Source organism: Rattus norvegicus, chromosome 5 (assembly GCF_021556685.1).
Source record: "Rattus norvegicus strain SHRSP/BbbUtx chromosome 5, alternate assembly SHRSP_T2T, whole genome shotgun sequence".
In the NCBI taxonomy this organism is placed as follows: domain Eukaryota; kingdom Metazoa; phylum Chordata; class Mammalia; order Rodentia; family Muridae; genus Rattus; species Rattus norvegicus.
The window spans coordinates 66,825,155-66,852,248 of NC_141538.1; the positions used below are offsets into that span (position 1 = coordinate 66,825,155).

The following is a 27,094-nucleotide window of genomic DNA, read 5'->3' on the forward strand; positions in this document are numbered from 1 at the left end:
AGGTACTTCCTCAGTGAGTACAGGAAAGAGGCAGGGGACCCACTGAGGTCTGATTGCCCCAGTGGTTCCCTTTCTGTAGCACGTGCATGGGGATGGGGATCCTGTGGTATCATCTCACGCCTGCTCTATTCCAGGGTTCACTCGGTGAAGAATGGTCAACCACAGTTGTGTCCAAAGTGCCCCTCAATGCCTTTGAGGAAGAGGAAGCCAGCGGGACTGCCATCGACAGCCTGGATGCCTTCACACCCACAGTGGTCCTTGAGCAAGCCAGCGGGACCCCTACAGACATTCAGGCTGCTCTCACCACCACAGTGGCCCCTGAGCAAGTGTTTACTGCTGTAAGTCCCAGAGAGTATCTTCTCTGATTCATGGGACAGAAAGGTCAGCATTCTATGCTAGGAGCCATTAAGGTCCTCTGCAGAGACACACACATCAACGCTGTTGTGAGATCTTGGGAAACTCTACCTGGACAGGGAAGATAGTGATAAAAAGGGACCAGGTTGCTGGCTTTTGTCCCTGTCTGCTACACCCTAGTTTTGACTATGAGTTTTCCTAGAGACCAATGTCCCAAAAGTGGGAAGGGTTTCAAGGAGTCACTTCTGTGACTGAGCCAAGTGTGAGGATGTTGGTAGGTAAAGTATGTTGACACTGGACAGCCACCACTGAATTGACAGCCCCAATCATGCAGCCTCGTGGGGTGGGGTCACAATAACCCCTCCTGTTGATGTCTTTTACAGGCACCCACAGATGGAGAAGACCTGGTGACTTCTACAGAGGAATCTGACGAGGAGGGATCTGGTAGCACCCTCCCCATAGGGCCCCCGCTCTCCAAACCCACAGTGACTCCAGAGAGGCAGGTCACCCTGGTAAGTGTCCTGGGGTTTCGACTCAGTTAGCAGATCTTTCAGTGTGGAGAAAGGCCACCCCAACCTTTTCAGGGTCAGTTCATATCTTGGTTTGTAAAGACAGTATTTGAGGACTTTGGCCCAACAAGCCAGAGCAGACTATAGTTTGGGTAGGAAAAGGTAAATCATAAAGACAGAGGGTCCTTGATTAAGTCTCTAATTGCCTTTGGAATTGCATTGAGATTAGCAATTCCTTGGGGCATAAACACTGAATATAGCGCTGAGCAGGGTCTATAGAGGCATGGAGCATGAATGGTGTGTGGACCTGAGGGGGGAGTGGGGGGTGGGGAGTGGGTGGGTGTTGGGGGGCTCCAAGCTGGGGGTCTGAGGCTGTGGGCTGCTACTCTTGACTTTGAGCCATCCATTGGTACTATAGGCTGGCTTCTGGTCTGAAGTCAGTTCAGAAGATGTTTAGAGCCATCCTTGCGTACACATAAGGTGGGCTGCTTAGAGATTGTCACTGACTCAGAGAAGTGGGCAACTCAGTCAGGCTTGTGTGAATCCTGGGTGAGCTGCTCTTCAGGGGAAGATGGTTAAAAGAAGAACCTCCTGCTGGTGACCCGCCATGGTGTGTCAGTTGGAGTGACACTCTGAAAGCCACCACTCAAGGTCCAGCCATGTGATCCCTCAGCTGAAGTGCTCTGGTAGCCTCTGCTTAGGGACTGCAGAGGTCAGGAGAGGCCTCTGAGAATCCTGAATGGCTCTTGCCAGAGAGCATCTCCCGGTGACTAGTTGGTTCCCATTCGGCTTCCTTTCTCAGTGGTTAGAGTTGCCCTCACCAATCGATTGATTTGGGACCTTAGAGTTGTTTGGTTAGTTTGATTTTATTATAATCACAGTATCATCCATCTAACAAAATTAGCAGTAGCCTCTTCGTGTTCTCTAATACTTAGGTTGACTTTTCAATGTCCCTTGTCAGTTAGTTGGACTCTGAGTCCTCCTCAGTGTACATATTATATGTGTTGATACTCTGTAAACTGAGGACATGATTTCCTATAGTTAAGGGAGGATATATATGTATGTGTGTGTGCATACATATGTATGTATGTATGTATGTATGTATGTATGTATGTATGTATGTATGTATGTGAGAGAGAGCATAGCCAGAGGAAGAGTCCAGAGGAGAAAGAGAGAGAGAGAAAGAGAGAGAGACTGTGATACTGAGTGAGCCTAGAGACCAGTATGTATGCACTTTGATATGCTAACAGGTACCACAGGTAGCTGTAGGTGCCTTTGGTCCAAGGCAAGGGAAATGATTCCTTTTGTTAGAGGGGAGCCAGCTTCACAAGTCCCTGAGGGATGCTGGCTTTTATCTAACCACCAGAAATTCTCCTATCTAGGTAGAGCCCATTTCTGGATATTTGGGCTGCCTTTTGGAGTCTGGGGAATTGGAGTCTCCTTTGGACCTAACAGATTCATCTCTCAGGGGTCTTTTCATCTCTGTCCCCTGCCTTCTTTTTTTGGTTTGCCATTGATTTTTTTTGTGGGTCGGGAGGACTGGGCCAATCATCCTTGTATCCTTGAGTTCTCTGTTCTGAGAAGTCAGGCTGTCGGGGCCAGCCATACTGGCGGGTTGAGGGTAGGGGGTGAGTGGGTGGGGCTTAGTGCTTCTGGGAAACTCTGTCCACATATATTAATGATGATAAAACTGCATATTAACAACCAGAAATTAGCCACCACGCAACTGCAACCAGGAATTTGGTCTCAAGCATCCTTCGCAATGGAGATAGACTGCTATGTAACAAAGGGTTTGTTTACTAGGACATTAAGCTTAATATCTGTCTGTAATAGAGGAAACTTGGGACTGGTTTAATTAGCTAGCCAAGGGAGACTAATCAAATTAAAGTCTATTCAAATCATGGGGACATTAAAATTATTCTCATTTGTCCTCAACGTTGGAGAAAACGCTAGGGTGCCACGCTAAGTGAAAGAAGATGGTTATAAATTTTAGTGTGCTGTGTGGTCTGGGTTGTTTGGAAATACATACTCTAGGAGGAAACGCCCTCCTTCAGTGTTAGCAGTGTTGCTTCTGAGTGGTGGGACCGTGGCAGTGTGGCTGGGTTCTTTGGATGTTGTTTTTTCCTGGGGAACTTTTTAAGTTTTTACAGTAGATTTTTCTCCCACTGGTGTTGGTCTAGTCTCTGTAGTGCCATGGGTTGAACATAAATCCCTGTACACGCTAGGCCAGCTTTCTACCACGGAGTGACATTCCTAGCCCTTATGACAGGATTTTAAAATTAATATTTTAATTAATTTATTTATTTGGAGAGGGGCAGCAGCCATAGGTACACGAGTGGAAGCCAAAACAGGGTGCCAGCTGTTCCCTGCCGTTCGTTAGCTGTTCTTTTGAGGTAAGGCTTCTCTCTCAACCTGAGCCCCCTGCCTCCTCTTCTCAACTAGACTTGAAGTCAGCAAGCTGTAGCAACAAGCTATCTCCCCACCCCTTTGCAAAACAAAAACAAACGGGGCAAACACACAAAGCATTACTGTCAAGAGCCTGTGAAGGATGCCCGGATTGTTGTCCAGTGCCGGGATCCAAGCTCTAATCCCTGAGATCCTGTAGCAACCGGTCTCATTGCTGAGACATCTCTCTAACCCCAGAGTCTTTTGTAAACCTCTGAGAAGAGGATGAGGGGGAGGTGCGTAAGAGGAGCAGGGAGGGAGAGAAGGGGTGTGGGGAGGGGAAAGAGAAGAAGGGGACACAGGACGGAGACAAGAAGGAAGAGATAGGGTAAGAGAATGAGCAACAGAGCAATACGCAGCATCCAGGCATGCAAGTCGTACAGACAGATGACTGCCAAGCTCATGTGTCAGGTGAGTGCTACGAACAGAAACTGATGCCCCAGTTTCTGTGTGGAGAACTTAAGCTCAGTCAAGCGACACCTACCCTGTAATAGTCTCAGAATCATTTTGAGTCACAGGGGCCATGCAGTGCAGTGGGTACAGGACAAGCCTGACTCTGCTCACCTGCAAACGTTTTATATCTCCGTGTTCTGTTCTGCCGCAAAGCTCAAGGACCACAGACAGCGGGGTTGGTTCCTGCCGCATGATTCATGAGAGCCAACGAGTTCATGAGCGGAAAACGTTGCCTAGCACTTCATACCTGCTCCATAAATTAGTTACATGCAATTCCGTATCCCATGAAGAGCAGAGAGGGCTATGCTCACGTAATTCCTGGGAACAGGGGTGAGAGCATGGTCCTTGGACGTCGTGATTTGAGTTTTTGTACTGTCTACAGCCCAGCCGCCATGATCAGACAGGACCCAGAAGTTAGTCAGCAAAGCCCACCAAGTGTGAAATGAAGTCCTTCCATTGGCTGAGTCCTTTGAGCTCGGTGGGCCCCAGCTTCCCTGTCTGTTGTGGAACGTCCTGCTGAGTCACATGTCCCGTCCCTAGTTTTCCTCTTGAGAGGTGGTTTAAGAAGAAGACACTGGACCCGGATGGTCTCTGGGCAGCTGGAGGACCTCAGTAGACCTGAGGTGATGGGGGTTACCCGTGGCTCAGCTGCCAGGAGCTCCATCACCACAGAGGTTGTCTTCTGGAAGAACTGCTAGGGCAGGCTATTCCAACATCCCTGTGATCCCAACTGTGATTCCCCAGGACTCCTGCTCTGGCCTCTCTCCATCTCTGTTGGGCCTCTGTTCTCATCTCCCTTAGAGAGCAATCTCCAGGGCAGCCAGTGGCCTGGGGGTGAGGTGTTCTCCTTGGTCCATCTCTGCCACTTCAGGGAACTTCCGAGGCAGCAGGGTTCAAAGGGCAGGCAATTCAGGGAGCCCTAAGAAGAAGCCTCCCAACACCCACACTGGGCGTTCAATGGCCCTCTGCACTGTCCTTTTGTTTGGCTGAACCATTCATTCATCTTATTTGTCAGAACAGCCATTTCTCTGGAGGCTTTTGGACAGCTGAGCTCTCAGAGGCTCACCCTTCTCCTCCCCTCAGCCCCTCCTCCCTTCCTTCCCATCTCTTTCTCCTCACACGGACACTTCTGACATCTAAAGACATTTCCTGAACACCAGTTATGGCAGGCTGTGAGACCGGAAGGGCTCCCTGGAGAAGCCTGTGGTCTAAGGAAGGCAGAGGAATGAGCAGTTCGCTGGTTCCAGATGCCAAGCCTCTGGCAGGGCCCAAACAAGGGCTGAGGAAATCCTCAGGCAACACCCGGGTTTGTGCGATGTGTGTGCATGTGCGTGCAGATTATCCTGCATGCTGCTTCTTTTACAGTGGGGTGCAGGAACAAACCCACCAGCGGAGTGGTGGCTGCAGGGGGCAGGGTGACAGGGTCTGCCTTGGGCCATCCTTATAAAAGAAAATGCCTTTCTTCAGTTTGAGTTGAAAGATTAAAGGTGAACAGTTTCTCCAGAGAGGAGGGGAGCAGCGAGAGATGCGTCACTGATCATCTCTTTAGGACGCTGCTGTGGAGCAGGGAGACTCCCTGGACCTCCAGACTCCATGGCTCCTTCAGTCAGACCTCAGGCTTCCACTGTCCTGGAGCCCTGGAGAGTTCAGTTCCATTTTTCACTTACATCATTATGTTTTCTGGACCCCTGACAGGGCAAGAAGGGTACCCTAATTAGTCCCTGGCTCAAGACCTGATTCTTTCTCAGGGCTTCCAATCTCTAGGTTTGACATCCTGGAAACAAACCATGAATGTCCTCAATGGGTCCCTCTCTGCTTCCCATCTAGGCCTTCCCAAGTTCCCTGAACTTAGCTGTGAGGTATTCCCTCCTCCATCAGATGAAAGCAACAGCCTTCAGCCGACTTCCTTACCTGTAGTACTACTATCGCTGCCTTAGTTACTCGTCTATTGCTGTAAGGAAGCACCACGACCAACACAACTTATAAGAGGAGGCATTTGATTGGAGGCTTGCCTACAGCCTCAGAGGGCTAGTCTATCGTCATCACAGAAGCTAGGCATGCGAGCAGGTTCTGGAGAGAAGATGAGAGATTACTTCTGATCCCCAAATTTCAGGCCAAGAGAGACTGACACTGGGCCTGGGGTGGGCTTCTGAAACCTCAAAGCCCACACCCAGTGACACACTTTCTCCAACAAGGCCACACCTCCTGATCTTTCCCAAATGGTTCCACTATTTGGGGACCAAGTATTCGAACATGGGAGCCTATGGAGGCCATTTTCATTCAAGCCATCACAACTCCCTTCTGATGGCCACAGGACAGTGAGTCCTGCTCCTAGCTCTAACCTACAATCCTGATCCTCCTTGAACCTCTCGGTGAGGGCTCGGCATAGACATATTTGACACTCAAATAAACTTATACCCAAGTCCTTACCTGCAGGATGGTTTCACACTGGAGGATACCTAGGAACTAAGCCTGGAGAGGCAACAGAAGGGGTTGAAAGGAAGCTGAGTCCAGGTCACTGGCAGGCTGAACCTTGGGGAGGCTGAGGCAGGACTCAGCTGGAAAGGGGAGGGGAGGCCAGAAGAAAAGTTGGCCATAGACATTTTAAGGCTATAGAATATGAGTGCTTGAGGTGGCATAGCTGTCTATGGAGACTGGAGGTCGGATCTGCATGTGGGAATTTCTTCTTTCTTCAGGCAGGAGTGGAGGCCGAGGGGTCAGGCCCTGTTTGGGGCGTGGACGTGGGCTCAGGCTCTGGAGACATTGTGGGCAATGAAGATCTGTTGAGAGTGAGTACTAAGGGTTTGGGGGAGGCTGGTGTTAGGGCCCTGGGAGGGAAGGTCATGGGTCAGGCAGCCGTGACTGTAGGTTGGCCCCTTGGGAACTGTTGGCTCTTGTGTGTGGAGGTCACCATACACTCCCCTTTACTTCATACATGTTTGATATTTTCACCTCGTTTTCAATAAGCTTGAGCCTGGATGTGTGTTGCAAGCCCCCTTCACCACCCTCCTCCTTCCCCGGCATCAGTTCCATTCTTCTTCACAGCAGGTTTGCTCCCTGGCCTTCACCTCTAACCATGTCTCCCACTGTCCTTTTTCTTTATGAAAGACTTACCCTGGTTTCTTCTGTTTGGATCTCAGTTCACACTCAGGTTCCAGTATAAAATTCTCCCTGGTTCCAAGTCTGCCATGTTGGTCCAGTCTTGGTGCCTGTGGCACATCTGGCCTGCCCAAGGCTGGGCTCTGCCAGTCCTCTTTAAATTGCCCACAGGGAAATGTGGCTGTGGCTGGTTCTTGAGGCAGCTCTTGCCCCATCCTTGGGCCTAGTCCTCTTTCCAGCCCTTTCCCCTGAGCCCTGTGCTACCCTAGTTTGAAGCTCCACTTAGCTGGCCCTGGCCGTTACTCATGCCCAGGGCTGGAAAGGTCCCGGGCTCAATGAATGGGTGGTGTGAAAGCCCAATGATCTACCAAGAACATTCTGGGCTGGTGAGATCTGACAGCCCAGCAGGAGGCTGAGGAAACAAATCCCCTTTGGTAAGCATTTCAGGATGAGGCCAAACACAGGCTGTTTGGCTGACCTTATAGACAATTAGAAAGCTGAATTAGCCAGAGCTCCTCTGGGACTCCAGATAATTGGCTCTTTATTGTATATACCATTTGGGAGAAAGCATGGTGTGATCTGCTTGGAAAGCCATACATTCAAATGCCAGCTCCCTGCTTTTTCAACTGCGTGAGTTTGAGTCCTTGAGTCAGGTTGTCTTCTTGAGCCTCAGTTTCTCCCTGTGCAAGGAACCCCAATCCTTCCTTATCGGTTTGTTTCAAAGATTGGAAAGAAGGTAGAACACATGCTTGGTACTCAGCCTCTCTCATTGCTTCTAATAAACTGCCTTTCAGGGTCCTCCAGGTCCCCCAGGCCCACCGGGATCACCTGGGATTCCAGGGAAACCAGGAACTGATGTTTTCGTGGGAACTCCTGGGTCTCCTGGAGAGGATGGAGCTCCTGGTGAGCCAGGACCCCAGGTGAGCGACTGAAGCCTCCTCCCTCACTCTTCAATCATACGACTTCCTTTCACACAGATTACAGACCCAGCTCTACCCAAGGCTGGACACCAAAACCTTCCTTCCCCATCTGAATCATTCCTGAGACTCCAAGGAAACATTCTATACGCACCAGTTTCCTGATTTATGTGGGGATTTGTGTGTGTGTGTGTGTGTGTGTGTGTGTGTGTCTGTCTGTCTGTCTGTCTGTCTGTGTCTGTCTATGTGTCTGTCTCTGTGTGTCTGTCTGTGTTTGTGTGTCTGTGTATCTGTCTGTGTATGTCTGTGTGTGTGTCTGTGTGTGTGTCTGTGTGTGTGTCTGTGTGTGTGTGTCTGTGTGTGTGTCTGTGTGTCTATGTGTGTGTCTGTCTATCTGCCTGTGTGTGTGTCTTCTATCTGCCTGTGTGTGTGTCTGTCTGTGTGTCTGTGTGTGTGTCGTGTCTGTCTGTGTGTCTCTGTGTGTGTGTGTCTGTGTGTGTGTGTCTGTGTCTGTGTCTGTGTTGGGGGAGGGGGATGCAGCCTCATGGAGGCCTTTGGAATCTACCACAGTATACCACCATTAGGGTGTGGTGTGGGAAAGCCTTGGAGATCTTTTCCTGTCTGCTCCCGATGTCCTTCAAGTACAGAGCTCCCGGGTACAGTTCTGAGTGAGTAACCTAGAGAATAGAGGGTGCTTGTCTTGAGGACAAGCAGCAAGCCCTGTGCTTGCTGGCCTCAGGTTCCCCAACCTTTGTTCCTTCGTATTTTAGGGGTTTGTGTGGTTTTTAGCAGAGATTCTGTGAGCTGATTGTCACTGATATTCCCCAGGGCCCTGAGGGACAGCCTGGACTTGATGGAGCCTCTGGCCAGCCTGGAATGAAAGGAGAGAAGGTAGGAGACAGTGTGAGGTTCCCACACAGGACTCCAACCTGGCCAGTCTCTTTCCTCACCTCTATGGAATGACTCACCATTGGGCTCACAGTCCCCTCTCCTGTTTCTCCTTCCCACTCCTGTGTGCTGTAGCATCAGTGGACAGTAGTGACACCATCTACCCCGTGGCCTACCTATGACCTTCCTGTGCATCCTGACCAGACGCTCTTCTCTTCCTGCCCACCCTGTAGCATTAGGGCCTTCCCTGATGTCCTCTCCTACAGTCATCTTCCACCTGTGCCTGTCCACCTTCCTGTCGCAGGTGCTCACCGGCTCCTGAGAAAATACCTATGGCAGACTCTTGGGCAAAGACCTGATGCCTTTCTTGGTTGGCACCAACTGTTCTGTAGCACGTGACCTGCTGCTCACTTCTACAGCTCTGAGCAACAAACCAGTTGCTCTGTGGTCCCCTCTAGGAGCTTCTAAGCTTCTGCATGTGGTATCTGCCTTGTCTGGAATGCCACGTCTTTTTGTCATCAAGGCCCAGGTCAGATACAGTGACCCTCTTTTGTCCTAAGAGTCATTTTACAAGACTCCTCTCTACACATTTATATTGTTGCTTTCCTTGCGCGCGCGCACACACACACACACACACACACACACACACACACAGAGCTATTTAGTTTCTAAATTAAGCACAGTGAAAGGTTAACTGTAATAATTGACCAATCATAACAATATACTGTAGTAAAATAGCGGCATCACTACATCACTGCTGTCTACTTCAGAGCCATTATTAGGTAACACAAGGGTCAATGAATGGGTGAATAATGGTCTGATAACTGAGATGGCAGCTAAGATACTGATGGGTAGGTAGTGTATAGAACATGGATACGCTGGACCAAGAGATAGCTTATATCCTAGGTAGGATGGAGTAGGAAGTTGTAAGATTGTATTGTTCTGTTCAGAATGCTGTGTACTCTAAAACCTGTGAATTGCTTATTTCTGGAATTTTCCATTCAATAACTTCAGCCTGTGGCTAACGGAATAGCTGAAGCCGAAGACAGGGGCATAGAGAAGGTGAGGGGGTACGGAATGTCCTCCTCCTCAGTCTTTCATTGGGGTCAGTGTTTTGTTTGGGGTTGGTTGAGATGAGGTCATGCTACCTAGGCTGGATTGGCCTCAGACTTGTGATCCCTCCACCCACCATCTAGTGCTAGAATTACACGTGTGTTCCATTATGCCTGACTTCTCTCAACATTTCCAGCACCCTTCCTTCTTCCTCTTTCTGTGAGCACAGCGTTACTGCTGGTGAGAACTTTCTTAGCAGTGACACAGAAGTTGCTAGCATTCTTGTGTACCCTGAACTCTTATCCTGCCTTAGAGCTGAAATATTCTTCCAACCTAGCACAGCCTCTATTAGTCTTTTATGAATAAGTGGAACATTCTTCAAACAGCATTTCAATCTACCATTTCTATTCAGCCTGCTTCCAGTCTGCTGAAGCTGCCTGTCTATGCTGGGCTCTGGGGGAAGGCAATTCTCGCCCCTGTAGCCTACCCAGACATAACGAAGACACACCTCTTTATACCAAGAGAGATAGTAAAGACACTTTGCACTAGTGACGTGTTAATGAAGGTTCTACAAACCCCCTCCATAGGAGGTAGGGGCCCTGTACGTCACCCCCATGAGCATGTTTGAAATGTCTCCTGCCAGGACACCACAGTCACTGGATCAAATACCAGCTTCCATCCATCAGCCCTGAGCATGCTTAGCTGAAAGAGTAGCTTGATTTTTTTTTTTTTTGCAAATGAATTTCTCAGAAAGAGACAACTGTGCAATCTTAGGGGAGTCATCTTATAGGAAACAACAGCTTCATAAGAAATCTAGGTCTGCGGGAAGCCCCACCAACCCACACTTACCTTGTCCGCCCCTACAAAGCAGCGGCTAAACCTCCCACGCTGTCTGTGCTTGAAGACACCCCGTGCTGCATACTGACGCCCCTGTTGGCTGCAGCTGGCTCAATAGAGCAGCAAGGAGGAAGCGCCACCCTGCCCTGGGTAACTGCTGCAGATCTGTTTTGCTGGTTTATTCCTGGGATTTGCTAAGAGGCCCACTGTTGTCCTGGGGACATGGTATGCTTTAGGGTTAAGCAAAAGAAGATTCTAGAAGGACTTAGACATTTGCTTTTGGAGAGTTGAATGGAAAACAGTCTGGCATACAGTCACATAAATGACTTCATTTGTGAAGGAAATGAGTGTCTCCGGTCCTTATGAGACATCAGCCCCAGTGATACATTTGATCCCTGACTCCAACAGTGTCCTTTTTTGGCCCACACATCCTTATTGACAACACCTAGGCAGCACCGCCCATGGCTGGATAAACTGAATTGTAGGAAGTCTTTTCTCATGCCATTAATCTGTGCTATAACCCCTGGTAATTATCCAACTTGGGAGGGCAGTCCCGTGCCTCCTAGGCTAACCTCCAACTCCATAAAATTTAGAATGACCTTGAACTCTAATCCTTCTGCCTCATCCTCCCAAATGCTGGAATTACAGCTGTGTACTATCATGCCCAGGTCAAAGTGAGTTGTTTTCCCACCATGCATAATGAGTAAGACTCAATTTATTTGCCTGGGCAATTTAATACTGATAAATAAGACCATTATTATCAAATGTGAACTTATCATCAAAGTGTAGATGGTCGTTAAGAGTGTATCTAGTAGATTATTTATGATGCATAGCATAAATAGAGGCATCCTTTCTTTTTCCCACGTTAAGTTGAACAGCTAACCCTGCCACCTTTATCCCAGGTGGGATTGGTCTGTTTTCCCAGCTGCAGAGCACATCTGGGAGGGTAGCAGAGGAGACTTCTAGAGAGCAGCATCCTTGGATATTGTTCCGTTTGCACTGAAGTGTCTGCCTCCAGCTCTCCCAGGACTGAAGCATGAGGTCTTCAGGACCCAGGGTATTTGTGGTATTCATCTGCCACGGAAGGTTCTGAGGCACCCACAAGAAAGAGCGTCCTCTGAAATTTTCTCAACTACCCAGAATTTCTGGGGAAACTTGAGCTCCTAAGAGCCGTCTTTGAGTAATCTCACTGGGCTGGAACTGTTTATGTAGGCCCAGCTTCTGCCTTTCCCATAAGTTAGAAGAGAAATTTGATGATGTCGTCACTATGGTCCCCATCTCTTCTCTATCCCGATCTGCTTTGGAACGAGGCTCATGTGATAGCATCAGAGAACCCTTGAAGACTCTGAGGATATAGTCGCTTTTTGCCTAGAATCCAGAAACCGGCTGTGTTTGAAGTCCTACACACCATGGTATTGGCTTCTTATGTCTCTCTTTCACTATCAGCTGGCTTTGGCACATCTGCATGGAAGGTCTCCATAAAACCAAGGAGACTGTAGTCTGTAGGGGTTACTGAGCTGAAATTATCATTACTTCAAAGCCCAGGAGCAAACCCAGCAGACTGCCCTATGAGGAACCCAGGCAGAAAAAAAGGCCATGTATCTGGGGCTCCTTCCGTGTTTCTCTACTGACACCTTGCAATACCCTTGATAACTCAGTTCACCACCCTGAGCCAAGTTTTCTACTGAATTCTGTTATCCTTCTTGTTGCTGTGACTAAAGCCCGGGGAAAGGGGGAAGGATTTGCTTTGGCTTTTGGTTCAGAGATTTCAGCTCATCGGGGTGGGAGCCCATGGTGGGTTAAGGGTCAGGGGTCAGAGGCTCCAGCCACATGGTGGTCCAGTACAGAACAGCTCATGTTCTCCAGAAAACAGAGTGCATGCCTGAGCCAGGAGCTCTCCCTTTTCTAATTTTATTCCATCTGGACCCCTAGTCTATGGGACATGCCCCTCACATTCGGGCTGAGGGTCTCCTCTCCTTATTGAATCCTCTCTGGAAACACCACAGACATGCCCAGGAGTGTGGTTTACTGATCCTGACAGTCTCACGCCAATCAAGTTGATAGTTAAAATTTATCATCACAGAAGCTAAACTACAGGACAGGCATGGCGGCTCACACCTTCAGTCCCAGTGCTGTGGAGGGAGAGGCCAGAGCATCTCTAAAAGTGTGAGGCTACCCACGTCTGCATAGTAGGTTCTAGGCCAGCCAGGGTTACATGGTGAGACCTTGTCTCAAAGTAAGAATCACTTTTTAAAAAATATAGTGAAATACGATCTTGTGACACGCAGCACTGTTGTGACTCATTCCGGTGTAGAGTTGATCTCGCCATAGTTTCCCAGCCGTGACCACACCTCTCTACTGGGTGGAATTCCAAGAAGGTGTCTGGACTCAATGCATACAAGTTCCTTCTGGCTAAGGAGTGGCGTCTGCTACTGTCTCATTTCGGAAGTTCAGTGTATTTCCTGAACTATGTATCACATCTCTCAATTTTTACCCTATTCGTTCCTGAAAATTCCAGTAAGGTAGATCCTTCCTGGTTAATCTGCTCATGTTCCAAACTGATGGCCACCATACCTGAGAGGCAGTAGACTGGACCTAAGCCCTACCCTTTTCAAGCTGAGTAAAATCACGAGGTGGGGGGAGTGCAAAGACTGTGGTGGCTTCTCTCGATCTGCTACAAGATCCATTTGTCTTAAATGAACTTGAGAAAGCTATCGGAAATAATGCAGTGTCCCCCTGTCACGATAGAGTTCTCTAACCGGGATCAATCGGAAGTACAGCCGAACCTTTTCAGAGTCGGGGCAACCTTAGGTATGGTTCACAAGAGCCCTGCTGCTGGTGGTTAGATGTGTGGCTGGAAATAGATACTTTTCTTAAGCATGTACCGGAGCAGACAGCGTGCAGTGTCTAACTGCTCATGCCGAAGGGGAACAGAAATAAGAAACTGCAGCTAAATAGGGACTCAGTAACTGGGGACACGTTTCTGCCCCAGGTCACACACATTTGCTCGGTTTGCCCCTGGTGGCCATTGGTGAAGGTGTGGGGAGGAATGGGGATAAGGGTGGGAGTAAGGGTATGAGGGAGTGCTGTCTTTGAACATGACTACTTACTCAGCTTAGTGGTCCATTTCCTTGTGTCTCAGCCAGGACATCTCTGATGGCTTCTGGGCTAGGGGGCATTTGAGCTTCGATAGGACCTGCTACGGAGGGTTCTGACTGACAGTTTGGTACACTCCAGCATGCTCTCCCTGCTCTGAGAATCTGGTGCCACCTCCAACAGTCTTAACACTTTTCCTGCTCACATCATTAGCCTAAGAACTGAGCAGGGGTCTCCCAACCAAGGAGCTGTTAACTGAGATGTGGGGCCTTTTCTCTATACCCTACACATGCCAGGCACCTGTCTCCCTTCAGCACTGCTGGACAGCGCACACCAGCAGAATCCTGAGTCTCTCCACAGGGAGCTCCCAGGGGCGAGGAAGGTTATCAACAACCACTGAGCAGAGAGCACAGACAGAGAAGCCTGGTGGCTTGACTGTGTGCTGGGCTCTCCAGGGATGCTCTCACCTTTGCCATTTACCTGAAGAACTTTGGGTAGGCTCATCCCCAGGAAACATTCCCAGAGCCAGCTGGAAGGAACCTGAACAAGTATTCAATTCCTGCCTTCCTCCCTGTGTCTTGGCAGAGCCGTGGGACAAGAAAGTGTGTTGGGCTCAGATGGGAGGCCGGAGAAGCTCTGCCTTAGGCAGGTTCTGAGTAAATTTGTAGTTCTAAAAGTAGTCAAGGTGGACACCTTTCATTGCTTCCTGTGTCCCATGCTTCCTCCTCAAATATTCTTGAAGGATGATATACATCTCTGTAGTGTTTTCAGAGCGGGTCTGTGCACAGCAAACTTTCCAGATTTTGGCTGTTTAAAATTTTCTGTTAGCCTCATGTGGGGATGCTAGCACTGAGGAAGCAGAGGGAGGTGATCTCATTGTGTTTGAGGCCAGCCTGGTCTATCTGGATAGTGGATTCCAGACCGCACACGATGTGATCCTGGGCTATTTGGTTGTGTGTGCAAGTTTAGGGGTGAACCCATTTGCCCCTGGGATCTGAAGGTGAGCACCCTGTTACTGAGGATGAGCTCAGATTTCGCCCCCAGTCCCAGCCGACCCAGAGCCACCGCCTTTTCCCTTGGCAGGTTTTAGGAGTCGCTTTCCTTTGCTCAGTGTATTGGAATCCCTTGGTGCATTGTCTCTGGATGTGGATTCTTTAAAACGTGTATTCTCCCACTTGGTACTAAAGAGCCTTGGGGTGGAGTGGCGTTTAATCTGGAGACCTCTGGGTTGTGGAGCTTCTGTGTTTTGTTTATCCAGAAATGTTTGGCGTAGACCTCAGCCTTCTGCTAAGGCCAAGCACAGGGATGCCCAGTTACTGTTTACTCACATGCTGCTGGCTCTGTTCTCTTTATTCTGTTTGACCAGTAATTAGAATTCCTCATTATCCTCTGAGCTCTGTTTGACCATCCTTTCTATGTCTTTTATTCGTTTGTGCTGCTTTTCAGAGCAGTTCTGTATCCTGGTCTTTGATCTTCTCTGTAGTATTTCTCTTCAGGTTGTGTCTTTTCTCTTAGTCCCACAGAGTTCTTCATTTCAACCACCAGAAGTTTTTACAATCCCGAATTTGTTCTGTTTCATAACCACTGTTCTCATAACAGTTTGTTCTTGCTTTGTGATTCTGTAGCGTTGTCCCTTCTCTCCCTGAAAGCATCCGTGTTCTTGTTGCGTTATGTTCTATGTGCTATCGTTGACTTTGTCTCCTTCACAGTGTTGCCTTTCCTCAGATCTGGGGATTCTTTCTTTGTGTTTGCTTTTAAAATTGACATCTCATTTAGTGTCTAGGCCTCCATCACATAGGGTGCCTCAGTAACTGATCTTCATGGAAGCCCATGGGTCTTTTAGGCTTCCAGAGCCCTGCCCTCTCTTTGCTCCTGAACATAACTCTTACTGTTCTTGTGGTATGAAGGCACCCCCAGTGCTCCTGGCAGGGGTGTGCCAAGAAGGTAAGGGGAGCTGGTGAGGGTTGACAGCTGTCCTGTTGTAGAAACTCGGCCTGTCTCCCTGCTAGAGGATCCCGGGGCATCCCTACTTCACGCTTCCTTCAGGGTTAGCCCTGCTCCCTCTCTCCACCCATTCTATGCACACTCTTGCTTTCTCCACCACCATGCAGGGCATTTCAGTCTCTGCAGCTCCTCTCTGAGGCTGAGGCCTGCTTAGTTCCCAGTTTCACTTTGGCATTTCAGGCCAGGGGATGTCTGTCTTACTTGAGGATTGGTCTTACAGACTCACCACTTATCCTAGGGGTGATGAAGTTGTTATAGACTTACCACCTGACCTAGGGGTGATGGAGGTTGTTGCTATGCATGGGATCTTCTAGCCCAGGAACGGGACAAGGAGAGATAGAGTCCTTCACTGCTGGCATGTCATTGTATGTGTCACAGCTTCGGTGTGGTCACACAATAGCTGGGCTGTCTCCTGCAGGAGAACAGCCTTCATTAGTCTCACAGTTTCAGGGGTTCAGGTCCAGTTACCTAGCTCCAGCGTTTGGTCTGGTCCATGGCTGAGACAGAATCAGGGCAGCAAGATGACGTAGCAGAACAAAGCTGTGAACTCTCTTGGCAGTCAAGAGCAAGGTAGCGGTGTGGGTGCAGTGCTAGCCGGCTCCCTGTTCCTTCTAACTTGGCCCATGGACCCCCAGCCTATGGGATAGTGATACCCACATTTGGGGCAGGTCTTCCCCTGCTCCTTATTTGATACTCTTGGAGACTCCCCCAGAGACACACCCCGAAGTGTGCTTTACAAAATCTTCAAGGTGCTTCTCATCCCAACCAAGTTGATAATCAGAATTAACCACTACTCCTTTCCTTGTTTAAAAAATTGGAAGCACCCCTTACTTCTGTCATGGCAGGAGGTGGGGGAGGGGGCAGCTGCCTCGGTGTGAGTCTCCAAGAGACTGCTTTGATCTCTCCAGCTTCGTGCCAACTGCCTTCGTTTAATCTCGAGGAAGAGGGCTTGGTTAATTATTGAGAAGTAGGCTTCTCAAGATTTGGGCCTGACTTGTTCAGTTGACTGATACCTATGGCAATGCGCTCAGACTGGAGACATCAGCCAAACCCAGACAGAACAAGCCTGTCGTCATAGCCTGCTATTCACTCGTCTACAATTCTGCATTTTTTTTTCCTTTGAGCAAGCCTAGTGCGATGCATCCTAATTGGCCCCTGTGTTTGTGTGTTTCAGGGAGCAAGAGGACCTAACGGCTCCGTTGGCGAGAAGGTAATTGAGAATGGCTCTTCTCCCCTCTACTTCCCTCTCCAGTGTACCCCTGAGCCAGAAGAGTGAACCCACAAATGTCACAGAGCAGGGAGAAGCACTCCCCAGAGTGGAGGCTCAGGGAAGTTAGGCCAGCTGGGATGGTGGGGAGCCAACCCGGCAACAGTTCCTCCTTCCCCAGTACGCTAGTGAGCATGTCAGCCAAGGGAAATGCCAATTAGCGAGACAGCTGTTCTGTGCCATCAAGCAGCGCCCATCGGAGAATTTCTAAACTTAATTAGCTTCAAGGAGTCATTTTCCGACCCAGGTGCTCACACTGCTTCTTCTTGCAGCTGGTAACTATCCTGTCTTCTTCTTACAGGGCGACCCTGGCAGCCGAGGCTTACCAGGGCCCCCAGGGAAGAACGGAGAAGTTGGTATCCCTGGGGCCATGGGACCGCCGGGGCCTCCTGGACCCCCTGGGCCTCCAGGTCCGGGATGTACAACCGAGCTTGGATTTGAGGTACTTTTGCCCTTTCTGGAGCTGAAGAGTGATGGAGGGTAAAGATCACTGGAAGCCACAGTGGACTGGGCACTGACCCTGGGGTAGAGAGAGGTTTTGTGGAGTCCCCTGTGAGCTCCTCCCCCCCAGCATCCTGCCTAGCTCAACCAGGTGCCTGGAAGTGAATCTGAAATTCTTGCTTCTTCTTCTTCCCCCAGATTGAAGGCTCTGGGGACACCCAGCTGCTGAGCAAACCCAGAATCTCGGGACCCTCCTCTCCAAGTGTAGGTAGACTTTTATGAACCCTTTCATGAGGGCTGTCCTGCTGTTACCCCTGAGGGGAGGCTGTGGGGCCTCATTTCAATGGTTCACACTCACTAGGCCTCTAGCCCCAGACCTGTAAGGTACTCATGGCAGCTAGGAAACTTAATCATCACCAACTTGAGCATCTGTTTCATGGTTTCCTGTCACTATGTTAGATTCAGTTTGCCCCTATTTCAGTTTTTAAAAAAAAATGTGGCACTACCAGTTCCGTGGGTACCTGGGCAGTTACTTTCTCTAGTTCCTATGGCTCCGTGGGGCCATAGGAACTAGGGCAAATTATCTCAGCAGCTCCACGCTGGCCCCCATGGTACTCTCTAACCGGGCGGTCTGCGAGCCGTTCCAGCGTGGCACCCTGCCACACCGCGTTGCTTTTGCTCACAGTTCCCTTGGTGGGTCGTTACCATGCCAGGCACACACATCCCAATTCTGTGGTGGGCTTGGTGAGTCCCACCACCGCACCTTCTCTTGAACTCAATTAAGTGCCCACATGAAAGAACCCACTACACAATAACCTCTGACCCAATTGATAAGATATAATTTGCCCATCTGGACAGCACCAAATCCTGTACACATCCATCTCTTAAAATTAGTCATAGCAACCTGTATCTATGCGCAGAGAAGAATCTTAACATCTGCCGCCATGTTCTCCCAGTTTCTTCTCCTGCTTCTCCCTCTCCTTCTAAAACCTTTGTTCCCACCTCCCTTCCTTTTCATCCAATGACAGGCCTCGTTTTGTCTTGTCTGCCTTCACCTGCATGATGACATCAACCGACATGGCCCCTTTAAGAACTTGCCCCCTCCACTCGCTCATCCCTTGCAGGCACTGCCCTTGTCCCATATGAGACACCTTCATGAAGACCCTCCACTGGATATTATGATCATTGTCACATGGGCCCAGAGCCAAGTGCCCAGGGAGTGACTTCTTTTTTTTTTTTTTTTTTTTTTGGTTCTTTTTTTTCGGAGCTGGGGACCGAACCCAGGGCCTTGCGCTTCCTAGGTAAGCGCTCTACCACTGAGCTAAATCCCCAGCCCCAGGAGTGACTTCTAACACACAAGATATCTTCCTGCACACACGGGATCTAAGGCTAGGGTAGGAGGGCACTACCATACCGGGAAAGGACCTCTGTGGCTTGCTGACTTCTCTTCTGAGCCTGGATCCATCACCCAAACCAGCATCCACTGGAGAGCTTAGGAAGAGATAGCAAGAAGGTAGTGTGAGCCAACGAACGGGAGAAAAGCCAAAGAATGTCTCGTCATCTGTTTGCTTATTCTTGTCAGGGTCCCAAAGGAGAAAAAGGAGAACAAGGAGCCAAGGTAAGTTAGCCCATCAGAGGCAAGGTCTTTCTAGAGGGTTATGGAAGCATTATCCTTGGACCCTAACTTCTCTCTGCTGTAACTAGGGTGAACGGGGGACAGACGGAATCAGCACTATGGGGCCTCCTGGGCCCAGGGGGCCACCTGGACGTGTTGAGGTCCTGTCCAGTGTGAGTATCGCTCATGTGGAAGCTTTGCTGCATGCTTTCTGCTTCGCTAAGGGGGATAGCAGGTAACCTGTCACTCCAGGACTTTGAGGCTGGTGGCTATACAGGATGTCAGAGTCTGCACCTGTCAGCATGCTACCCTATCTGTTCCTACCCACTCCATGCCACCACACTCCTACATACCTTCAGAGTCTGCTCTTCTGCTGGGCAGGGTCAGGAGTCAGACAACAGCCTAGAAAGTACCGGAGTCTTGAGGAAGGCCCAAGTTAGTGCTCCAGAAAGGCTGTGAGTTAGTTAAGAAGCCAAGTCAAAGCCAGAGACACAGGCCTGAGATCACCTTCACTGCTGGGAGAGAGAGTACTGACAGCCTTAACCCGGTGGGAGACGCTGATTCCCGAATCCAGCCACAATATTGAGCTCACTAATTCCAGAGTCAGACAAGAGAGAGAAGGACGGTGCTGTCACGCTCTAAACTGTCATCAGAAAGCATCCTCCATCTTCCAGAGTGGGGGTAAAGAGACCAGGAGGAACCAGGGTTACGCCTCTGAGGACCGGTTCTTGTCGAGAGTTAGCTTCGGAAGAGCTCATTGGATGGCTCTTTGGGAATTGGTTTAAAAAAAAAAACTATTAGTAGACAGATTCCAAAATTTCACTTGGAAAGCTCACCACATGGGTGAGCAAACCAAGCCTCTCTTCATTCTGACCCTCCATCCCCAGGGAGGAAGTAATGCACCCCCCATTCCCAGAGAGGCAGTCATGTATGGTTTCCAATTCCCCATTGATCCATATGGAAAAGCAAAGTCTTGGCAACACCTGTCCTTCCATGTGCCCCTTATCTTCTGCTTCTTCCTACCTGAGTGCCATTTAAACCTCTGTGTCTACCATCAACACCCTAATGCAGACACTCATGCCAAAAGAAAAAGTCCCAAAGACCTGGAAAAAGAGTGACCGTAGTTAAGAGGAAAGAGTATGATTTAAAAGTGCCAAGCCTATGGGGAGGGAAACAGACAATCTCAAGTGCTTGTGGGGGAAGTGTAAATTGCATGGCCCCTTTGGAGGGCTCCCTGACAGTCTGTTCAAACTAAAAATAGATGTCTTCCAGAATCGCACATGGGAAGCTCTACACAAGATGATTGAGTAGGAAAGGATGAGTTGAAGGGGAGGGTACAGGGCCTAATGCCATTTATCTAAAGTAACGACATACGTGAGCTATTACACACACACACACACACACACACACACACACACACACACACACACACGCACATGCACATGCACACACACACACGGGCACACACATGTATGAATGTATGTATGTATGTATGTATGTACGTACATATACATATGCTTATAACTTTGAAAAAGAGAAGGAATTCATCTACAGGGTAATTTTAAAGTTAATTTAAAAGGAAAAGTGACAGGCAGGCTGGGGCTGTTTGACGGGGAGTGGGAGGGCTGGGTGTATTTGGCAGTGACTTTGGGGTCTGATCCATGTACTCCATCCTGGGTGACTTCAATTAAGGTCTCTTTGCCAGAAGCAAGGAGGAGCACTTGTCTTTCTTTGTCCTCACTGTGTAATTTTTCTCTTTCAGTCTTTGATCAACATCACCAATGGATCCATGAATTTCTCAGACATTCCTGAGCTCATGGGGCCTCCGGTTTGTATCTGCATCTGCCCTTGAGTGAGGTTTCTACCCAGAAGCCTCTGGAAAGTGTTGGGTTTTAGCTCTGGAAGCATACAGCCCGAGTCTGTCAAAGTCGGAATCGAGGAAGCCTACATCTTTGAGTTTTTTATAATTCAAATTCTGTGGTGCAGAGTTGTGTTCAGGGAGCAGATATGTTCAGTCCTGTGCACCGGAAATCTGTGTGAGATTGGGAACCACTGCCTCCTGGTCCGTGTGGTGGGCCTGCATGTACCCGCTCAGTCTCACTTCTTAGAACGGGATTCTGCTAATGGGACATGGGAGCCAGAGGAGGATCGACACCCACTTCAGTCTTTCTCATGCCATTTTAGAGATGAAGAAATCAATATATGGGGACCTCACATGTCCCCCTCAAGGCTCATGATTGACAGGGTCTCAAAAGAAGGAAGGTGTTCAATAAACTCCCATGGCATCTGATGGGGACCAGGGAGGAGAAAAGAGTGGCCATGGGCCATGGTCTAGCCTCTTCTCTGAAGACCACTCAGAGCCCCCTGGTTCTCTTTCCAGACATTGGGGCAGCTTATGTGAGGTAGGGGAGATGAACGTGCTTGGCACACTGTGGTACTTGGCAAGACACTCTGGAGTCATGTAAGATACATGCCTATGGCTGTGCAGAGCAGATGTTCACTGGGGGCAGCCCACTCTGCAGTAGCCAGGGACATCGACCATCCATGTTGTGAGGGAAGGACCTGGACTGTATCCCAAGGTTTCTGTAGCTTTCTGGAAGATGCCTCTGCCCCAGCTTTCTTCTATGGAGCAGCATCTGTGAGGCTCATCCACTCTGACCTCTTCTATGCTGTGTCCCATTGATTGCTACTGAAATGCATAATCCAAAGACCCAATATTCAAAGTCCAAGGCACTGGGCAAAAATCCATCCACAGGGGTCTTTGTTCTCCCTAGAACTGCTAGAGAGAGCTTTGGGGTGCTAGTGGGTGACAGCAGAACAAACATGAGCAGCAGCATCTCTGAGCTGCTGAGCCCTTCTCCATCAATGTCCTTCTCAGGGTGACTCCAGGTTCTCCTCATCCCTACTATTGAATCAACCTTCTACTTGCGCTGTAGCAGCTTCCTCCTGAGAGAACTCAGGTGTTACATTCATGCCCCTGCCCCACCCCACAGCCACTGGGTTAAGAAACTTGTTTCTAAATAGTTCTTTTTAAGCGTATTTAAATTTATTAACATTTTGTGTGTGTGTGTGTGTGTCCCCTTCCTTCCTATCTATCTATCTATCTATCTATCTATCTATCTATCTATCTATCTATCTATCTATCTATCTATTTATCTATCCTGTCAAACTCGTGTCCCTTTAATAACATCAACAACCTGGACTTGGCCAGAATGGGGGCTGTGACCCAGTGTGGTGAAGCACACACTTTGTCAGACCCTTTAAAAATTCCCATTCCCTTCATAAAAGTCTAGCTCCTAACATGGGCCCACTTCTGCCCCAGCCTTCAAGCCTATCCTCAAGCCCATCTTCAGAGCTGACTGACCCAGGTTCCCACACTGTCCATCCCTGCCCCTGCAAATTTCAGAGTCATCACTCAAAGACAGCTTCAGTGTTGACCAGGGGCAGGCCTGGGGAGTGACACAGACCTCTGGGTGCTTGAGGACAGATCCTGCCTCTACCGTTAGCCAGCTGTATGATTCCAAATGACACTTTCCCTTAGTGTAATCTTCTACAAAGTGGCACAGTGATCCACAGTGGGTGGAAATGGGCTTGGACCCTTGGCCAGTGACCCTGGGAGTGTCAGTGACTTACCTACGTTCCCATGCCATCCCTGCTGGATTTAACAGGCTCAGGCCTTTACCCTCCTGAGAGACTGTGGCCCGTGAGGTACAGTACTCCTGACTATGAAAACCCTTTGTCTTTGGTTTGTTGCAGGGGCCAGACGGTGTGCCGGGGCTGCCAGGGTTTCCAGTAAGTACTGCAGTGGCTAGCTTCCTCCTGGGCTCAGGGGCTGTGCTCATTCTGGTTCCCCTGAGATGCTCTTCCCTCCATCCCTCACGACCAAGCCTCAGCACCATTGCACACACTGGTATTTTTCGTACTCTCGCAGATGTGTCCCCTCCTTTGAGACCCATAGGGTTCACTTTTACCATCTTGTAGTAATTCTTTTCTGCCACAAGGGACAGATTTCTCCTGTGTGTATCTACTTTTATGATAGCTACAGAGGGCTGGGTCTTATGTCTCTACCCCTGGGCCAAACAGCCCTGAGCAGTAGCTGGGAGACTCTAGCATATCAAGCGATAGTCCCTCAAGATGTAGGAAGTCAGTGGTGCATGAGGACAGAGGAGAGCCATGGACTGGAATTAACAGCCTGGATGTGGCTTTATAGGAGGGCAAGAGCTTATGCACTAGACACCATCAGTTTTGCCTAGAGTTTGTGCCCATGAAGAAGGCCAAGAGCGGCTCAGGGGGAGAGCTGCACTGCTTCTTTGAAACTCTGCAACTTGGAAAGGCCTGAGGTGCTGTGTCTGGAACAAAGGAAGGAAACAGATAAAAACACTGGAGGAGTGTTCTCCTGATGGCTGAACTACATAGATGGTCTCCTCTTACCTTTTCATACTTTCCTGAACTTTTAATACAATGAAGCTTTTTGACACTTTCCACGTGAGCATTAACTGTGAAGATGGTTTAGCAGAAGAAAGAGGCAGCAGGAAACAGCCTTGTGGTTGGTGGTGGGGAAGAGGTCTGGCCTCTTAGCTGCAGCCTCTAAGGTGGCTGCTTCAAGCCTGAGAGCACATTCTGGAACATTCCAATATGCTTTTGAGAGTGATTGTGTGCTCTGAAGGGGTCACCACAGGGAGTTAGAGAGCCTGTGTGAACAGGAGCCGGGCCACATGCCCCAGATGTGAGTCTTCATCTGACAGATTTGGCCCAGTGGTCCTTTACTTAAGATTATTTGAAAAGGGAAGACGAACAGAAAGTTCACTGCTAAACAATATCACTCAGATATTCTCAGGACGCTGCTGCGATGGATAACATACCCTTCCACCTATCTGTATGGATAACATACCCTTCCACCTATCTGGCTAAATAGCAATAAAGCAGTACAATGCCTTGGAGCAGTGAGCACCATGAGTGGATAAGTCACTGTCACAAATGTTCTGTGTCTGCTGGGGTCGAGGATCATGAATTCTGGCTGAAGTGTACAATTTGGCTCTACCGAGGGTGCCGGGCAGCCCAGCAAGGGGTGGGGAGCACAAGCTTTAGTGCAGGGGCAACAGGTCTGGTGTGAAGAGGTCAAGGGACTAGAGTAACCTCCATGGTGCGGGAGATGAAGTGTGAGTCCCAGCCAAGGCAGGCTAGGATGCTGGATCCCATCTTGTGAGGTGGATGTTGGGCCAGCAGGTAGAGGCTGTCCAGCAGCTGTGGATGAGTCAGCCCAGGGGAACCGGGTAAAAGCAGGTCCAGGTCTGTCCACCTGGAGGAAACCAGCGTTCAAAGGAGTTAGGCTGTCCAGGGGAGCAGGAACAGGCTCTACCGGGGAGTTCCAGCAGCAGATCTACCTCATATCACGGGAACCAGGGTCTCCTTATGGGATTCCCACTTACAATAATAAAGGAATTAAGAACATACGCAAGTGGAGGCACAAGGACATTTTATTAGCACTTAGAAAGAAAACCCAGGGTAGGCAAGCTGTAACTCTCACAGCTGCCTGAGGAGGAGAAGAGGGAAGAGAAACATGGAGATCAGCCATCTGGTGGCAGGAGACCACCCAGTGGGAACAGGGCTTTAGAAAAAGAACAAGGAAGCCAAATCTTTGATGAGGGACTTTAAAAGCATCCCTCCTTCCTCTCTGGCCAGCATCCTAAAGAAAAGGACAGGAGAAATAGACCCATCTGAAGAGAGGATAGATAGCTGACACCCCCACACACACACACTCCACCATCCAAGGACCTGGGGAGGAAAAGCACAGTCTTCTTAGGAGTGGATCCCTAGCCACTCCTTGAGGTGCCCCACTGGGCACCATTCTCCACAGCAAAGCTGGCTCTCCCAGCCTCCAACGCCCAGGCTTATCTTCTGCCCAGTTTCTTAGCCCCTTACAGTTAGGAAAAGATCAGAGCTAATCATGACTTCCGCCGGGTTGATAAGAGCTTGTTCTGACAGAAGGTCAGGGGAGAGACAGACACAGAGACAGAGAGAGAGACAGAGACAGAGGGAGAGAGACAGAGAGGCAGAGAGAGACAGAGACGGAGATGTTTTTCTGTTAGGGGAAAAAACTTTTAACCATAACACAGTGCCCTCCATTGATTCTTTGCAGGGCCCCAGAGGACCAAAAGGTGACACTGGTGTGCCTGGATTCCCAGGTCTAAAAGGAGAACAGGTAGGGGCCCAGGTGGGGATGTGCTTGGAATTTGCTGGCCGTTCCCTTTTGCCAACTGTTTCTTTCTGGAGACACAGTTCCTAAAGTGCAATCCGGTGACATTTAAGATTCCTAACCATCACTACTCTCTAATACCAGGATGCTTCTTCAATTACAGTTTATTCTGTTTTACTTTTTATGTGTGGAGTGTTTTGCCTGCAACTTCCTGGTGGTTTTTCCTAGGGGAGGAGGACAGGAACATCCATAGGTAGAGAGCAAAGACTCCGGCTTACACTCACGCATTCCCTTCTCTGTGTGCAGGGACTCCTGGCAGCTTCTTACAGAAAGTGAAATGGGAAGACAAAGATAAGAAAGCAATGTAGATGGGCAGGGTACCCCCTCCCCCATTTCAGAGGCTGCACATGGGCTGGGTGACACCTCCCTGGGAAGTCTAGAAGGACCACCTATCAGAGGAGTGAGGATTGGCCTGGCTTTCTTTCTCATGTGCCACATTGCCCCCAGGTCAAGGAAAGAGGCCCCAGAGACTATTGGTCTTCAACACTAGGAAGTAGAGAGCTCAATGTGTTGGGCCAAGTTTGGAAGCTCGTGAGATTGGTGATGTCTGGGTCCCTATGGAGGGCTTGCAGAGAAGAGATGGGACTGGGCTGACTCTGAAAGTTCTTGCTTCCCATGTTCCTTTTTTCTACAAGGCAAAGTAGGTAGAGCTGAGACTCTAGATCCCAGAGGCTCCTCCTGCTGCTAATTCTCTGCCGCTTTAAATGTCTGGGACAGACACCAGGCAGTTCTGCTCCTGCTCTTACAACAACTGCACTTCCTGCCGCTCTGCCTCTAATGCTTTTGTGCTTGCCCCTTCCTGCTGCTCAGGACTGCCTTTCCTCACCAATGAAGTGGTAAGACTCACATGTCAGCTGCGGGCTTTGGGGGATGGAGAAAGAGGCTTCCCTGCTTGCTTTGGTGCCCTATTTGGCCACTTGTGACTGTGGAAAGGAGGTTACTGTACTGCCAGCCCAGTTGCCCAGGACTAGTACGGAGGCCTGGAAGGATGCTAGTTTCTCCACATGGCCTTCTTTTCTGCATGCATGTGTTTCTGGAACTCTTGGGTTAGTAGAGCTTATTGAAAACAGGATTTCAGAACAGTATCCTGCATCTTTACTGCCTAGCCGCCCAGCATCTCTTTCCCAGCATCTAGGAGAGCTCTGCTTAACCAATAAGCTATTTGTGCAGACGCTTGGAGAATGGGGGACAGCTGCCCATGAAGACAGGTGGCTCTCGTGTTGAGAGAGACTCCAGGCTCCATGCTTAGAGCTTTGTCTCTCCCAAGCCTCAGCTTTAAACAACAATAAGGATCCTTGGTGGGGACAAAGCTCAAGTCATTAGGAAAACAAACCATCAAATGTGTCGGAGCTTGATATCCAGGAGGGCATCCTATGGCAAGAAATAGAAGACTATGCTGGAGCAGGATCCTGGGGTCTGAGAAGGAGGGTTCAGGTCTGTCCTCGCTTAGAGCCCTTGAGGGCATACTTGAACAGTTAACTCAGACAGCATGTGGACGAAAGATCTCAGAAAACATTCCAGCATGCAAGAGGCTTTAGTAATCCTTCAGCAAGAAGGCTTGGCTGGAGGGGCGGGGCTGGAGGGGCGGGGCTGGTGGTCTGAAGTCATGGTGGCAGGATGGAGAGCTCTCAAACATGACCTCTCAAACAAGGCGACAGGAGGAGGTTGGACCTTAAAAGATTCTCTGTATTGCAGGGTGAGAAGGGAGAGCCTGGAGCCATCTTGACTGGGGATATCCCTCTGGAAATGGTGAAGGGGAGAAAGGTGATTCTGTCTGCTCGCCCTGAGGGCATACATGTGCTTTGACCTGCTGTCTTTGGTTGTATCTTAAGTAGTGTTTTCTGAGTGACAAGTGCCTGT

The 27,094-nt window shown here is 49.4% G+C and overlaps 1 protein-coding gene across 1 annotated transcript in view; it reads left to right on the forward strand.

The window, feature by feature from the left end:
* The window catches only part of Col15a1 (collagen type XV alpha 1 chain), a 105,054-nt gene that overhangs the window by 53,848 nt on the left and 24,112 nt on the right, over positions 1-27,094 (forward strand). Inside the window, 14 exon segments of the mRNA NM_001100535.2 lie at positions 135-338; positions 738-866; positions 6,458-6,550; positions 7,655-7,780; positions 8,606-8,668; positions 16,830-16,865; positions 17,224-17,364; positions 17,562-17,627; positions 18,946-18,981; positions 19,068-19,151; positions 20,741-20,806; positions 22,735-22,770; positions 25,118-25,180; positions 26,930-26,998. Coding sequence (NP_001094005.1) covers positions 135-338; positions 738-866; positions 6,458-6,550; positions 7,655-7,780; positions 8,606-8,668; positions 16,830-16,865; positions 17,224-17,364; positions 17,562-17,627; positions 18,946-18,981; positions 19,068-19,151; positions 20,741-20,806; positions 22,735-22,770; positions 25,118-25,180; positions 26,930-26,998 — 1,212 coding nt within the window.